General features: G+C 41.6%; 1 protein-coding gene across 1 annotated transcript; it reads left to right on the top strand.

Moving 5' to 3' along the window:
* Window positions 1-88: 88 nt before the first annotated feature.
* On the top strand, window positions 89-11,468 carry DCAF12 (DDB1 and CUL4 associated factor 12). Its single transcript, XM_019611863.2, has 4 exons — window positions 89-298; window positions 656-910; window positions 9,709-9,915; window positions 11,187-11,468. Exons 1-4 carry the CDS (start codon window positions 248-250, stop codon window positions 11,451-11,453), a joined length of 780 nt encoding a protein of 259 aa, XP_019467408.1. The 5' UTR covers window positions 89-247; the 3' UTR covers window positions 11,454-11,468.
* The last annotated feature ends 4,364 nt before the right edge of the window (window positions 11,469-15,832 follow it).

The following is a 15,832-nucleotide window of genomic DNA, read 5'->3' as shown; positions in this document are numbered from 1 at the left end:
GAGCCCCGAGCGGCGGGCGTCGCGCCCCGGTGCTCGGTTGCGGAGCCCGGGACTGAAGGAAGGGAAATGGGGGTTGAGGGATCTCGGTGCGCCGTGGGGAGGAGTGCGGAGACAGCCCGCGGCACCGGGCCGGGCGGCATCGCCCACCCGCTGCCGTCAGATTCCCGCCTAACTCCCGCCGCCCCGCTGGGCTCGGCCGTTGTGTCCGTAACGGCCGCGTCCCGGGCAGAGCTCCCCGGTCCCGGCAATGCAGCGGACGGAGCCTGGCGTCGGCCGCAAGAGAGCTGTGGACGCCACGGTCGGTACCGAGCAGCCCCTGCCCCGTGTGGTTGTGCTTCGCTGCGGTGAAACTGAGGCCGGGGAGGAGGCTGGGCTGCTCTCAGCTGCTTAAAATGTTTTTTTTTTTTCAGGTTTCTCGTGTTTCCTTTAGCATCCAGTGCTCCAGCGGTGCTGAACTGGCGGGGAGTGTCTGGCACCACTGCAGTGCCACTTCCTAAGCGAAATGTGTTTAATTCTATGAAGTAAATGCTGTACTAGCACTTCTGTGTTGATCTTGTATGATTTCTTATGGATAGTTTGGAAGACTTAAGCGATCTGAGTTCAGAAGACTATTTTTTTCGTTTTTCTATCTAATTTCCATGTTTGTTTTCCACAGTATGGATGGGATCATTCAGTGCACAAAAGGAAGCGGCTTCCTCCAGTGAAGCGGTCCCTGGTGTATTACCTAAAAGGCAGGGAGGTCTGGATGCAGAATGAGTCCAGCTACCACCGCCTGTTGCATGGATATGCAGCCCAGCAGCTTCCCAGCCTCCTGAAGGAGAGGGAGTTTCATCTCGGAACCCTCAATAAAGTGTTTGCCTCCCAGTGGCTGAACCACCGGCAAGTGGTGTGCGGGACAAAATGCAACACAGTAAGTGCTACTTCTCTTGCTTCTTTCCTCCATTCTTTAATTCTCTTTCCTCATGCTGAGGAAATCTATGTAGGCTGCCAAGGAAAATATTAGGAAGTAACTGGAACCAGGCTTAACTGTGGCCCATTCTCGTCTGAAAACATGGCTCTGTCCATATGGCTATGAAACGGACTGAGACCTGTATCTGTACACAGCCTCTCTAATCTGCACAGTGTTAAGTTACCTTTTTTTCGGAGTGGAGCGTGACAGTGTTGTTGAATCCTTCTTCTTGTGCTGCAGATGGAGGGTGTTAGTTAATGAATGTACCTCTGGTTTCTAAATAATATGATGTCTAGCAGAATGTGCTGGTAAGGCTCTGTTTTCACGTGTAATCTTCAGTGTGTTCTATGTGTTCTGTTGATGACTGAGAAATTACTACAGAACTAAACTCCTGGAGTTTAACAGAGTTGTTTAAACTCCCAGTATTCTTCAGAGTAAGTAGAAATGTTCTAGTTGATCTAAATCTAAGAATGTATTCAGGATTATCCTTTGTTTGTTTACTTTATGGTTTTTTTCTTCTCTAGATCTCCTTAGCATACATATTCTCATGTTCATGTATTTTTGTGTGCATTAGCAAACACTGAAAACTCCTCAGGCTCTTAAGTTGATGATTTGGATTTTGAACATTATAAGGGAATATTAAAATGGGATATTACGTATTTAATAAATGCAGGAGATCATACATATTAACTAATAGCCTCTCCTGGAGTTAGTAGCCTGGCCTTTTCAGCTAAGGCTATGATTTCACATAGGAAGCTCTGATTGAATTAGCATAAAGTCCAAAAGTTGTTCTTTGCAGGTTGTTTAGTGCTACTGAAACCAAATTTTGAAAGGAATGTGTAGATTAAACAGTTTTTAATCTTCCAAGTACATGAATTGTTGTGATTGTTTCTTTGCTGTAATGACTTTTTTTGTAGAAGCTCTGTGGTCTGACTTGCAAAGGACAGCGATATTTTTTTCATTTCAGATTTTCTGTAATTATTCACAGGAGGAGAATTTCATGCAGTAGCTCTTGAGAAGCAAGGCCTAGCTGTGTAAACAAAACAGTGTTGTAACAGGAGTAATCCTGGAGCAGAATCTCTTTGCTTTCTTTCTCCATGTGTGCTCATTGCCTCAGCTGATCAGCTGCCAGCCCTTCATGGAACAGAAGACAAACTCCTGCTAAAACACAGGCTCTCAAAATCTTGCTTATTCTAGCAAGATCATTGCAGGTTTTATAGCGCTGCAGCAGTTTTGCTGTGTTCTGTAACTTCTGTAGTTCCGTTGCTTCTGCAGCATAGATAAATGAACAAATGCATTGTTAACGCAACCTTGCAGAAAATTGTTTGTGACCAAACAATCAGAGAACTGAACAGGGATTCAGCCATACTGTTGTTCCTACTGCATACGCTGCAATGAGGTATATGCTTCTGCAGCTGAACTTGGATTACAGATGGACATTGTCCTGATGACAGAAGTCAGCTTTGTCATTATGAGATTATATACAAATTATGAATACTGTAATAGCTTTAGTTTGGTTGCTTTGTGCTCATATTACAACAGCTGGAGTGTTAAACTACACTCTAAGATTTTCTCTCTCATCTCCTGAGGAAGGGACATAATAAAGACAAGTTCTTTTGCTTATTCTCAAGCACTGAAGTTGGGACTAAATTTATAACAACTTTGTTAACTTTAATGGGATTTGTTACACTGGCATTGTTTGTAATTAAAGCTAATGCAACAGAAAAATTTAAACCAAACCAAAAGTTACTTAAATCAAAGCTTGAATGTGATACTAGGAGCTTCTAGCAGTTAATTTATAAATTGCCTTTGTCTGTGCTGTGCCAGAGGTAGTCATTATTGTAATAACAAAACAAAAAAACCCAAAAGCTCTTGTCATGAGACAGGCTTTGCTTTTAGTTATTTGACAGTACTGGTCAGTCTAAATGCTAAAGTGAATGTAGAGCTCACAGTTGTTCATTTTCAATAAGAATTATAACTTGTTTTATTATTTTGGGTAATTTTTAAGATTATCACTGAGTATGCTTCTGTGTATGAAAAAACTTTACTGACTTCCATTGAGTGCTTGAATGCTTGTAGTTGGTCAGCCAACTGATGTCAAATTATGTATTTTAGTCTATTAAAGGTGCATACTTTCTTTCCTAGATACTTTATTATGGAACCTATCCAAGCATTCAATTGTCAAAAAAGTCAAGTGCGATCACCTGGGATTTTCTGAAGTGGGATTCATGTTTGCAAAGGTCTTCCTGATCTTGTATAAAACAGGCTTCTTAAAGTTCTTGAAAAACAGATGAGGAAACAGGCAAACCTCTGAGACATGCAGATGTTTATAGTGTGTCATCTTGGCATTTCAATTACCAAAGGCTGGTACCAGGAAGTCTCAGATAATACTGTCTGTAATGAGTGTGCTATATTCGTGCTTTTCAGAAACTGAAGAGATTGTGGAGGAAACAAGCTTACAACAAAAGAGAACTCTAAATGTTGATTTACTGAACTTTTTCTTCCCTTTGCTTTCTTTCAGGAAATGGTGATGGATAAAGCAGCTTCTGAAAGAAGCACAAATCATCATTTTGCTGTGTTTTTTAATCCCTTAGATCTATGTATTGTAGTTCTTTTGCTAGTTATGAAGTTTATTGAGTAAAAACATTTAAATTAACTCCTTAAATACAGAAAGCTATTTGAACAAACAAAAATCAAAACTACCCAAATTCCTTATTGTTTGCTCTCTTCTGATCTCTCAGGTGTCTTTCCTAGGGCTTGAATGATTGCTAGCTCAATAGCTTTTTTTCTCCTTGGTAGATTCACACACTGCTTTGGATGCCCCAGTGTCAATGACCAACTCTTGTTTCTACTTAGGGATTTTTTTTATTTGCTCAGGAGATCCCATGTTTGTTCAGCACGACTCCTATAACTGTAGTCTTCTAGTCTTGGTATCTGTAGTGGTGAACGATACAATTCATGGTTCTTATGTCTGTGAATATGTAGAGTTTAGGTGGCGATGATTTCTACTTGCTTTGCAAGTTAATGTATCCTCTGGTTTTGGCTGTGCTGTCAAGAATCAAAAAGACTGCTTGTTTCTTGAACCCAGGAGGAGAAAAGAAGTCATGTTCCCACAGTTTGTAACTCTACTTTAGCACTGTACTTTGTTCACTGTAAATAAACCTCTGGTACCAGTAAATAACACCTCAATTCACCTTTGTTTCAGTGTTTTGTGAGAGCGTAGTCAGATGCTGTTTCTCATCTCTTGGGAGTGTTAGGTTTTCTCTCTGCTGCATGTGATGCCTATGTCTGTTTCCAGAATTTGTTAGCTTCTTTGCCAGGTGTGGTGTGGGTGGCAAAGATGCACTTTAGTGAATGAAGTCTCTTGCTTCTCCATCCTCTGCCTTCTGTTGATGTGTATTAACTGTTTGCCAGCCTCCTGAAATTAAACAGGGAGGGCAAGATACAAATAAAAACTGATAAATGTGACTTTGGCAGTGAACGTGTTTAGTGACATCAAAGTGCATGCCCAGGAACTGTTGGGGCTTAAGAGTTTCATATGCAGCTGGAGTGCTTGCTTGCGCCGCTCTGTCTCTGGAAATGGGAATTCAGTGTAAACTCACTTTTTTTTTTTTTTACTGCAGTTAACTTCTCAGAAGTTCCTTCATATTCTTGATTGTTTTTCTCTCTCTGGACCTTTTTGAGGAACTTGTGTAAGGCCATTACCCCCTGCTGCTTATTGTACTGCACAACCTGTAAGTAGGTTCTGTGCTAAGATTAGTGCATGTTCTGATCTCAGCTGGGAAGGAGTTCTACCAGTTTGGGTCTACTTAGTCTTTGAAGGTATAGTGTTTCTTGGAGGCTTGGCATGATATATTAGTGAATCTGTATTGCCATAGAAATGAAGAGCTTTATGTGAAGCGTTTTATGATTTAAAAAAAACAGAAATGTTTACAATCCAAACATAAAACAATACTGAGAAATGTGTGAGGAACGGGGGGGGAAATCCATGCTTTTCGGTGTAACCAGCAGTGGTGTTAGTGTAACTGCTCTAAGCATTGTCTTATGTCTATTGTTATGTTAGTGAAATAAAGATTAGAGATAATTATGTCATTTTTCAGCTTGGCTGAGACTGAAATTATTGTGATCAGGTTCAGCTGGTTGCTAGCCATGCCCTTGTGGAACAGGATGTTCCCACCTGCTCATTCTTGCTGGCACTGGTGTTCACATGGCTGAGGAGTCAGCTAGGTCAGCTTGCTGCTTTGTATTGAGATAAAGACTAGTTTCTGCCAAAAGCAGAGAGAAGATCTGGGTGACCTGGAGCTACCTGAACACCTGTTGTTGTCACAGAGGTGGTGAGGCAGGGTACGTATGTGAAGAAAGTACATGTAGATTTCCAAAGATTGACTTAAGCCAACTGTGAAACTCTACCCTGAATTATTCTTTTAGTGACTCTTTTTAGCGAGGCAGTGTGTTTATTTGAAGTTTTTTCAGATGTTTTTATGAATGATAAAAGTGCATTATGCTATGTGATTTCAGAGCAGCATGTGAAGAATAAGTAGTCTTCTTTCTATCTTGTGAATTTGAGTCTATCCTGTTTCTGAAATAACAACATACTGTAGCTGTGGGTGACATGCTTTGGTTTTGTTTGGATTGGTTTGAACAGGCAGCCCTAATTTTCAGTTGATTTTACATCTGCTGTTCTATGCGCAAATCCAGCAGCAGAGAATGCAATGTGTTCTTCACATGATGCCATGAAAATTGCATTTCTTAGATTTTTTTTAATCTTGCTCTATATACGAAAATTAGTTTTTTCAAAGTTTTGATGTTCCCACTAAAGTAAATATGACCAGAATGCTTCTTGAAGTAATGGCTAGATCAGATGTAGCATTAAAATGGTATAGGCAGAAATATTACTTGCTGCATTTCTATGACAAATCCTTTTGGTTAAAGACTTGTGGGAAGTACAGTTATATTTACTGAATGTGTATCTTCTCTTTTCCTTTCCCTCCTAAACTATTGTCCCTTAAAGGTAAGTAAAAAAAATGAAAGTAGTCTTCTGACAAAGTGACATCCAGAAAATGGATTTTGCAGTTCAGAATGAGGTCTTCTGATACTTGATTCCTTGTTACAGGGAATTGGCTTTTGGCTTGTTGATCAATGAAGTTCCTTCATTAATTAAGTGAAACATTGTAAACAGTATGGCAAGGAGACAGCCTCTTAGAAAATGTATAGGAGCTACTTGATAAAAGAATTTCTAGCTATTCTGCAATACAAAATAAAATAATAAAAAAAAAATAGGCACACAATTAGAAATTTCATTGTGTGGAAATCATAGCCAGATTCTAAGAACTTGAGGCTGTGACAGATATAGTATGAAGCTGTATCAGTCTGCCATGGCTCTAGAGTGACACAGCACTGTTGTAGGATGTCCTTATGAATATTAAAAAAAAGGATTTCTTGTTGGAACAATATTGTCCTGTGGAGAACAAGATAGCTGAATCGGCTTTGTTTCTCACAGATTAAGTATGGTGCTTGGACTTTGGGCAGATGTCCAAAGCAGTCCTTGCTTGAAGTCCTGAGAGTCAAGTTATTTGGCGTGCTAATGACTGACATGCATATGTTTTACTAGTGGGAAGAATGAAATTGTGTAAAATTTACATTCAAGGGGCAAACAGCTTACTGTTTTTTGCTGTGTTTGCTGCACCTAGTGAAAGTTTTTTTTTTTCTTTTTTTTTTTGGTGACTGGCTTTTAGCTTCTGTACAAGTTGCTGAAAAAATTCTTATTCCCATTTCATAGAGTGAAAAAATGGATGATACAGCTGTCGTGCCTTTGTCAAGAATCTTTAAGAGTCTAGACTGCTTGGGAGCAATTTTCAGTTGTACTTATTTCAACAGTAGCAACAATACCAGTTTTCTTGGAAAAGGCAGGGTAAATTTTGTTTTCTTCAGATTTATTTAACAACATGCTGGAATTCTAGCTGGACTTGTTCATAAACAGTCAGATATTTTACACCTTATTTACTGTAGTGTCTTTAAAACTCATAAAACCGTGTTCAGTTGTCAACATTCTTAGCTGGATGCCTATCTTGTTAGACTGCTTTAAAGCCCAAAAGGCAAAAATGCTAGGAACAGCTGTTTGGCTTCTGCATGCTGAATTTACAGGGAAGATTTCTTGGCATTTCATGGTTCTACTTGTAAGTGTGAGCTTCTGTCTTCCTGTGCTGTCCCAGATGATGCAAAAGTCATGATGTAAGCAAGTATTGCTTGTTTATTTCATTCCTGGATTGTGGTTTTAGTTTGCCTGCATTATGTTCTGTTTCTTCCTATGTGCAGTATTTCCTGCTTCGAACTATACAGTTGACCCTTCAAAACCTGTCCCTTAACTCAGCGTGAGTGTGAAGCTCTGTGATACTTCATTGCATGTTTCCGAGTTCTTCAACTAATTGGTTAGTTTACAGGTTAGCTTTATTAAAGGAGTTTCACATTAGGATAAGTATTTTTATTTATTTGTTAACCTAGTATCAGGCACGGATGTGTGACAGGGGTGTCAGACTGGAGAACATGGAAAGTTTTTAATTTCAGTCCTTCTATCTGTTGAGGTGCCATTTGAGCTGCGCATCTCTAATTGCTGAAGCATGATTGTTTCTGAATCTTTGGGCATCCTGGAATGCAGATGTGTTTTCCTAAGGAGCAGTTTGGTGCTAGCTTAAGGACTTGCTGGTGACACCAGGAACTGTTGAAGGAGGGCAGGGGGAAGTATTGAGATCTTTCGTTGAAAGAAAATATTGAAGAAAGAAAGAAGATGAAGGGAGGAGAAATTAATGTCTACACTGCAGGAACAGGACAAATAATTTTCAGGGATGAAGTTAGGACTACTACATATGCAAGTGTTCATCAGTAGGTCTGGACACTCAACTGCACTGAGGGGAATGAGACGTGTCCTTCTCCCCCTCTTCCTGCTCGGCTGCACTTCAGCTGTTCCCTTACAGAATAAAGAACTGAAGGTGAAGATTCAGCAACTGTAGGAGCTGTGATCTCTGTGCAAGACTGATGACTACAAAGGAGAGTGAGTTGTGGGTTGAAGTTGGTGTAAGTCTACATATAACACATAAACAGTGATATATAGATAGAATCTTTTTCTACAGAATGAATAACATGATACTTGAACAGACTTTGATTTGACGTTGTTATTCATAGCTCAATACATAAAAAGTAATAGGTATGCCACTAAGTTTTATTTAAATTCTGGTGTTTAATAAAGAACAGATCTACACTCCTGAGTTCACCGAAAAAGAACTTAGATGTATAAACTGCTCTCCTGGGGGTGCTATAGGTGAGAGAACCAAATTCTACTGAAATTCTGATTTGCAATTGTACATCACTTTTCTTGGAACAAAGTATGCTCTATGGTATTCCATTTCCTTTTCTGTCATTTGTGTTGCCTCACAGTATTCATAGGAGCTGAAAGAGACCTCTGGAGATTGTAATGTCCTACCCCCGCTATAGCAGGTTCCCTATGTGAGGTTGCAGAGGAAGGCATTCAGGTGCTCTGTCACCTTTGAAGTGAAGGACTTTTTTGCCATGTTCATACTGAACTTCCTGTGTTGAAGTTTGTGCCTATTTCCCCTTGTGTTGTTGCTGGGTACCACAAAAAAAGAGCCCAGCCACGTTCACTTGACTCCCACTTATAGATATAAGTGTTGGTAAGATCTCCTCTCAGTCCCCTCTTTTCCAGGCTGAACAGTCCCATCTCTTTCAGCTATTCCTCATACAGGGGGTGCTCCTGGCCCACAGCCATCTCTGTGGCCCTCCACTGGACTCTCTGAGCAGCTCCCTGTGTTTCTTGGATTGGGGAGCCCAGAACTGGGCACAGTGCTCCAGATGTGGCCTCTCTAATGACAGAAATTCTGTTGACACAAAACATTCTTGATAGAAGTTGTCTACTGTCATTAGCTAAGCATTTATAAACTGCTCATTTGGCACGCTTTTCTCCTGGAAACTGAAGATTGTTGGCCTGTGCTACATGGTTCTTTTTAGTTAAATCAATTTGTCTGTTAAGAGCAGCTGCACCTCTGGACACTTATAAAGTGATCCATTGTGAATGACATTGTTGGACAGTGTAAACCATACTTTGCTATCATTGCAGTTTAAATTATAGTTTACCATTGTAGTAACCTATAAGCAAACTTTACTGTTGTTGTATGTTTGAACTGACATAACTCAATGTTCAGTGATGGGTGAGGACTTGTAGGATTCATAATGTTTTTTTTTTTTCTGCCAAAGAAACAGTAATATAGACATACAACTTCTATTTTTGCAGGCTGGTGAGCATAGCTGTTCATACTGGCAGTACTGTGTACCCTTATCTGTGCAGCCAGAGACTTGTTTTAAGTGCCCTTGGGCTTACCGGCTGTTTTGAGGTGGATCCATCTTTCTCACTGGTGTTTTCTCGAAGTATTGAACAGGGTGATACATTTTAGATTTGAGTGATTGGTTAAATGAGAAGCCTTCTATGTAAAATTTCTCTCCTTTCTGTTCCATTGCTCTGCAAACCAAGTTGTATTGTTGAAATAAACCAATTTAGTTAAAGTGGGTTTTATTTCTTTTAAGTAGCAGTTTGTACTTTTTTTTTTTTTTCCCAGTCATACTTGCAGCATTTGTGGGTTTCAGTCTGGGGAGAAAAAAGAGGAAAGAGTAATTCAAAACCAAATTTCTTTGAATGCTTTGTTTTCCTGATCTTTGTTTAATGGTGACTTATGTATTTTTTTTTTTTCCAGTTATTTGTGGTAGATGTCCAGACTGGTCAAATCACCAAGATTCCTATTCTGAAAGACCGTGAGCCTGGCATGGTGAACCAACAGGGCTGTGGGATTCATGCCATTGAGCTCAACCCCTCAAGAACCCTTCTGGCTACAGGTGGAGACAACCCCAACAGTCTTGCAATTTATCGTCTGCCTACACTTGATCCTGTCTGTGTGGGAGATGTAAGTGGGAATATTTGGGAAAATTTATTGTTACTTATAAGAATTGCTTCTTTGAAGTGCCCAAGGTGTCAGAGCAAGGTTAAGACTTCCGAGTTTTGTAGTGAAGAGTGAAGAATTTCTGAATTTTTGAAAGTTTCGAAACACTTCTGATTTAGTCTTTTTTTAAAAAAAGTATCTTAAATATGAGTGTGAACATAAACATGTGAGGTAGTTCTGATTTCCTTTTCCTTGCTTTCATTTGGGTCCACTTCAGATTATTTTTAAGCATTGAAATTGTATAAAAAAAATCTAAAGTGTCAGTTCAATTATGATGATGAAGATTGAAATTTAGGCACAAAACTGTTAGTGAAAAAGCTCTTGAAACTGAAAAGATGATGCGCATTGTTCAAGTTTTTCCTTTTCCAATGCAGCTTACATATGCATTATTCTAGAGGCAGAACTTGGCTTTGAGGATTAATTCTAACTCTGTGGCTTATGGCATTTTGATGTAAGCTGTACCAGAATCTACTTCTGAAATGTCATCATGCTTTTGTAAAATAGCCATTCTTGAAAAGAAAAAGGCTGAAATGAGTGCAGTGATGTCCCGTTAGTCCTTCTGTCATTTCTCCTTCCTTTTGAATAAGGACTTAATGACAGCGGAGGTCAGAGTTTCAGCTGTAGCACATAGTCAGGCCTTCCTGCAGCTGGCTATGAAGATTTTTATGACTTGATATTCGCTTGCATGCAGCTGTGACTTTGCAGATTTTCAAACAGAACTAGAGGCTTGGAGACTTATCCTCCCTCATGTTTCTTTACATACTAAATAGAAGATTCTTGAATTAATAGTCTTGAAAAAATTATTCATATATTGTAAACAGTTTTAGTAAGTTTAGTTTTGTAAATGTTTTAGTTACTATCTGTAGTAGAGAGATGTATTTTAGGAAATATCTATTTTGTGAAGGTAAGGAACACTGCTCTTGAAAAGTGAAATTTAAGTCCATAGATTTGAGATCAGTTTGGCTTTGGTTTGAGGTCTGTTTTTCTATAACTTACTTGCTCTCTGTTAATTGTATGTTTAGCTTTATCAAAATAAATTTAAAATTACTGTTGGATATGTGAGCTGCTCCATCTTGATACTGGAATTTTACCTGGATGATATTTTTAATGTAGGTCTGAATTTTTTTTTTTTTTGGTGCTTGTACTAAACTGGAAAATGGAGAATACTTCTCTGTTTTGAGAGACTACTTGAGAATATAATGGCACAGCAAGTCTGACTGTTTTTTTCTTTTTAGGACGGACATAAGGACTGGATATTTTCAATTGCATGGATCAGTGATACTATGGCTGTTTCTGGTAAATTCATTTTTTTCTATCAATATTTTATTATACTGGTGTACTGCATTAGTACAAGCCTTAAGGAAATGCCTTTATCAGTGCACGAGAGCACTTCTAACAGTGGCGATTGTCTGGCAGTATTCTTGTTCCAAGTGCTTCTGTTTGATTTCCAGCAATTGCAGCGGGAGGACGAAGGAGCTCATTGCTGTACTCACTGTTGTTAAATTTAGCATTGATTTTTGTGGTTAATTAGGCAAAGGGTCTCATTCTGAATACCGTGGCCTTCAGTATTCTGTGCTGAAACATTATTAGGCTACGGGCTCCACAATCTGTAGCCAAAACAGGATAGTCCTACTGCTGCAAGACTCCTTCCTTTGGCTCCTTTTGGTGTGACCTTGTGGTTCTTCATCCCCAGTGTCTACCTGAAAATGAAGCACATGCCAACATTCTTGATGTTTTATGTGAAAGTCCTTCACTGAGTTATGGGCATGATTAGACATGAAGTATAGAGTGGGTCTATATGGGACCTACTTTGAGGATACTTATCTCAGTGCCTAGCCATTCAGAGTCATTGCAGCTGACTGTATCAGTTGAGTTGACTAGCAGCATGACTGCTTTGGCTTCTTTTAGTCAATGAAAGACAGGAAGCCTCTTGAAAGTGGTTTCAGCCCATTCACAGTCTGAATTCTATTCTTTCTATGTCTGAGTGGAGCTTATGATTAGACAAATTGAGTCTTGAGTTTGCCTGAACCCAGGTGTCTTAAACAATGCACTGTAATCACTAAACCATTTTCTTAAATGTTTTATGCTGATCCGGGAAGTGACTTTAAACCTGGTCTGTATAAACGCTTTTCTTGATTCATACCTGGTATTGTAAGTAGAGCTGTGTGGGTCTTTACTTAAAACTCATCTTGGGGATGAGAAGGAAAATTTCAAAGAACCTGTGTTCGCACCTTCAGTTCAGAACTTTCAATTTCTCATTTTTGAGCTCTAAATAATATTTAATTTTCATGTAGCTTTTTAGTATCTTAAATTTGTTTTCTAAGTCAGCATGATCTGTTTTGAATACTGCTGCATTTGAAGCTATTTGGAACTACTTTGGTTATTTGAACTATTCTGGATTTTTAGTACAGTGCTTAGCATTGTTTTATATGTAGGTGCCTGACCTAGATACGATTTTTCTGGAAATAGAGGAAATTTACTGTCTTTTCAATAGATGTTGTCATGAGTAGGTCTCTAAACAGTGACTTGCAAGGAAGGATTCTGCATGAGGGAGAGTTTCAAGAGGGGCTGTTAGTTATGAGTTAATGGCTTTGGAATACAGCAGAGCAATAGTGTTTTCCAGAAATCCTATGAAGACTCTTTAATGAAAACTTAATTTGTATTACCAGTTTGTTATTAGTTAAGCCTGTTTATAGACTCATAGAATCCTTATATCTGAAAGGGGCCTTTAAAGGTCATCTATACTTCACTCCCCTGCAGTGAACAGGGACATGCACAGCTATATCAGGTTGTCCAGGGACTCCAAGGATATGACATCATCCACATCTCTGGGCAACCTGTTCCAGTGCCTCACCACCTTGATTGTAAAAATACTTCTTCCTTATATCCAATATAAATCTCCCCTCTTTCAGTTTGAAGCCATTTCTTCTTGTTCTATCCCCACAGATACTGATAAAGAGTCCATCCCTGTCTTACAGCCCCACTTAGATACAGACAGGCCGCCCCCAGGTCTCCCTCAGCCTTCCCTTGTCCAGGCTGCACAGCCCCAGCTCTCTCAGCCTGTCCTCGTAGGGAGCTGCTCCATCCCTGATCCTTTGTGCGGCCCTCCTCTGGACGCTCTCCAACAGGCCCCCGTCTCTGCTGTGCTGAGCACTCCGCTTGTGGACGCAGCGCTCCAGGTGAGGTGTCACAGCGCAGAGCAGAGGGGCAGGATCCCCTCCCTCGCCCTGCTGGCCGCGCTGCTTTGGATGCGGCCCAGGATCCGGCCGGCTGTCTGGGCTGCAGGGCACGCTGCTGGCTCATGCCCAGCTGCCATCCACCGGCACCCCCAGGTCCTTTCCAGCAGGGCTGTGCTCTATCCCTACATCCCCCGGCTCGTACTGGCTGCGGGGGTTGCCATGACCCAGGTGCATTCTCAGCAGGTTCACCTGGGCGCACTGCTCAATGGGTCTTAGTCCTTCTGAATGACATCCCCTTCCTCTGCTGTGTTGACTGCACCCCACAGCTTGGTGTCATCAGTGGATTTGCTGATGGTACACTTGATCCCTCTGTTGATGTCATTGATGAAAATGTATTGATCCCAGCACTGACCCCTGTGTGGGCACCACTTGTCAGTGATTTCCATCCAGACATTGAGCCATTGTTTAATCAATGGATATACAGATGGTATAGATATATATCCAGGAGCTTGGCTAATATATTTTATATTGGAGAAATAAAAGAAAGTCACTCACCCTGTCCTGGGCTCGCGAGATGAACTCCTGATGGAGAGGATCTCCAGAGAGAGATCCTTCCCCACTGGCAGTCAGCTCTTAAATGGGTCTAGGAGAGGTGGAGCCAGGCTCCACCCCTTCCTGCAGTACAGGTGAATTGTCTTCACCTGTGCTCCCATGGCTGACTCATTGCTCGCCTCAAGTGATCAATCAAACGTTCAGGCCATGATTCAGCAGCCCCATACACTCCACCCCTTCACGGCGTGACCCAATGATTGGGTTGACTAAAAGGGTGAGCTTTCCCTAATACAGAGATCCAATACACCACGACGCTTATACAGTTTCATTGTGACACGTTGGTAAATTTCAAGATGAGTGACGATTGGTGAAAGTTGACTTCCTTTTATGGGCCAGCGCTTGATGATGTTACCGGAAGCATACGATCATGAGGTACAGGTCTGTCCTATGTTCCATCAGTCCCATGCAGACCATCACCGGGTGTTACACATGATCTAACAGTAACACTGGAACGTTTTGATGACATTTCATTCCTTCCGGTGATCCTGAAGGCTTAAAGACTCACAGGGAGAAATACAGATGTTTCAGAGGTACCAAGAGGGGAAGGTCTGCCCTCCAGGGCAAAATACAGGCCGTGTTTCTATCCTGGGTCAACACTTCCGCTTGTACAGGGGCACATCCTGGCTGCCTGTACCACACTTTCTGGCCGGATGTTTGCGGCTGCATAATAATATCAGGCACCAAAGGAGACATGATGGGAGTCCCTTTAGCAATGAAAATCGGAGTATTGACCAAACATCAGTAGGCCATGTACCTATTACTGGAGGGACTACTGAGCCTCCCACCTCCAACAATCTCCCCCAAGGTGCAAGTAGGCCACACCACTTGGGTCCTACCTGCACCTTCCATGGCCATTCTATTCTGTGGGTGCCAGGATCTAAATTCTCAGGGGCAGGGAGCAGAAGATTATTTTCATTACCAATCAGGGGTCTTACCTGAGGATCAGTGCCCGTAATTTGGATCCTAAGCGGGGTAGACCACGTTATCTGCAACATTCTCAGGGCACTGGGTCTACCATCTCAAGGTCTTTCATTCAGGTCTCGCAAGGTTTCATACAGTCTTTTTGTCCACCCCTGCAGGGACTGGGAGTCTGTCTTCAGGGCAGCCTTAAGAATACCATTATAACGTTCGATGAGGCCTGCCCCCGTTGGATTATATGGCAGGGGGAATCGCCATTCGATGTTATTTTCTTCTGCCCAGTGTCATATCAGTGCACCAGTAAAATGAGTTCCTTGGTCTCTCTCGATGACTTGAGGTGTCCCGTAGGCAGACATCAGTTTTGTGAGTGCCTTGATGGTATATGCCTGGTTTGCTTTCGGTACTGGATAAGCCTGCAGTAGCCCACTTGCGGTGTCAACACAGGTCAGGGCATATCTCGCCCCCTCAGTCCGAGGAAGGGCCCGATATAATCGACCTGCCATCGCTGGAGAGGATTATGTCCTCTAGCAAGATGGGCTGTTGTTTTGGGCAGCAGTCTCGGTCTCATCTTTGAGCAAGCGTCGCAATCCCGGCATGCCTGGACGATGTCAGGTACCTGTATGGGCAGTCCCCATGCTTTAGCAGCTGCCCACATTGCCTTTTGTCCCAAATGCCGTAGCTTCTGATGTAACCAACAGGCGATGTTCTCGGATGGTGAATTCTCAATCCATCGAACTCAGGCCAGCGTGTCGGCTTCATCTTTACCCGGTGACTGTAGGAGCTGATGACCTGAAACATGGTAGACACGTACAGTCCTGTGTTTGACTGTATTCCATATGTCTAACCACATGTCCTTGCCCCAGATCGGCCGGGCATGGATAGTCCATTCTTGGGTGGCCCACTGTGCAATCCACAAAGTGAGCCCTCGGTACACAGCCCAACTATCCGTACAGATGTTCAGGATACCATCACCAGGTTCCTTAGTTATAACCATCCACACGGCTCGCAGTTCTGCCCATTGGCTGCTCTGACCATCCCCCTCATCAAACCAAATTGTCTCAGTAGAAGGATGGTATGCTATTGCTCTCCACTTGCTCGGATTGCCCTTGCTGGATCCATCTGTGTACCAAGCATCTTCAGGGATAGGGTATTTTCCCTCCTGAACGGGACTC

The sequence above is a fragment of the Meleagris gallopavo genome, unplaced genomic scaffold (genome assembly GCF_000146605.3).
Source record: "Meleagris gallopavo isolate NT-WF06-2002-E0010 breed Aviagen turkey brand Nicholas breeding stock unplaced genomic scaffold, Turkey_5.1 ChrUn_random_7180001957424, whole genome shotgun sequence".
Lineage (NCBI taxonomy): Eukaryota > Metazoa > Chordata > Aves > Galliformes > Phasianidae > Meleagris > Meleagris gallopavo.
The sequence above is the reverse complement of the archived record's forward strand: the minus strand, read 5'-3'. Positions and strand labels throughout refer to the sequence as shown.

Coding starts and splice junctions, on each gene's coding strand:
- DCAF12 (XM_019611863.2), top strand. CDS start 248: ATGCAGCGGACGGAGCCTGGCGTCGGCCGCAAGAGAGCTGTGGACGCC. Junction 911..9,708: donor GCGGGACAAAATGCAACACA/GTAAGTGCTACT, acceptor TTTTTTTTCCAG/TTATTTGTGGTAGATGTCCA. Junction 9,916..11,186: donor ATCCTGTCTGTGTGGGAGAT/GTAAGTGGGAAT, acceptor TTTTCTTTTTAG/GACGGACATAAGGACTGGAT.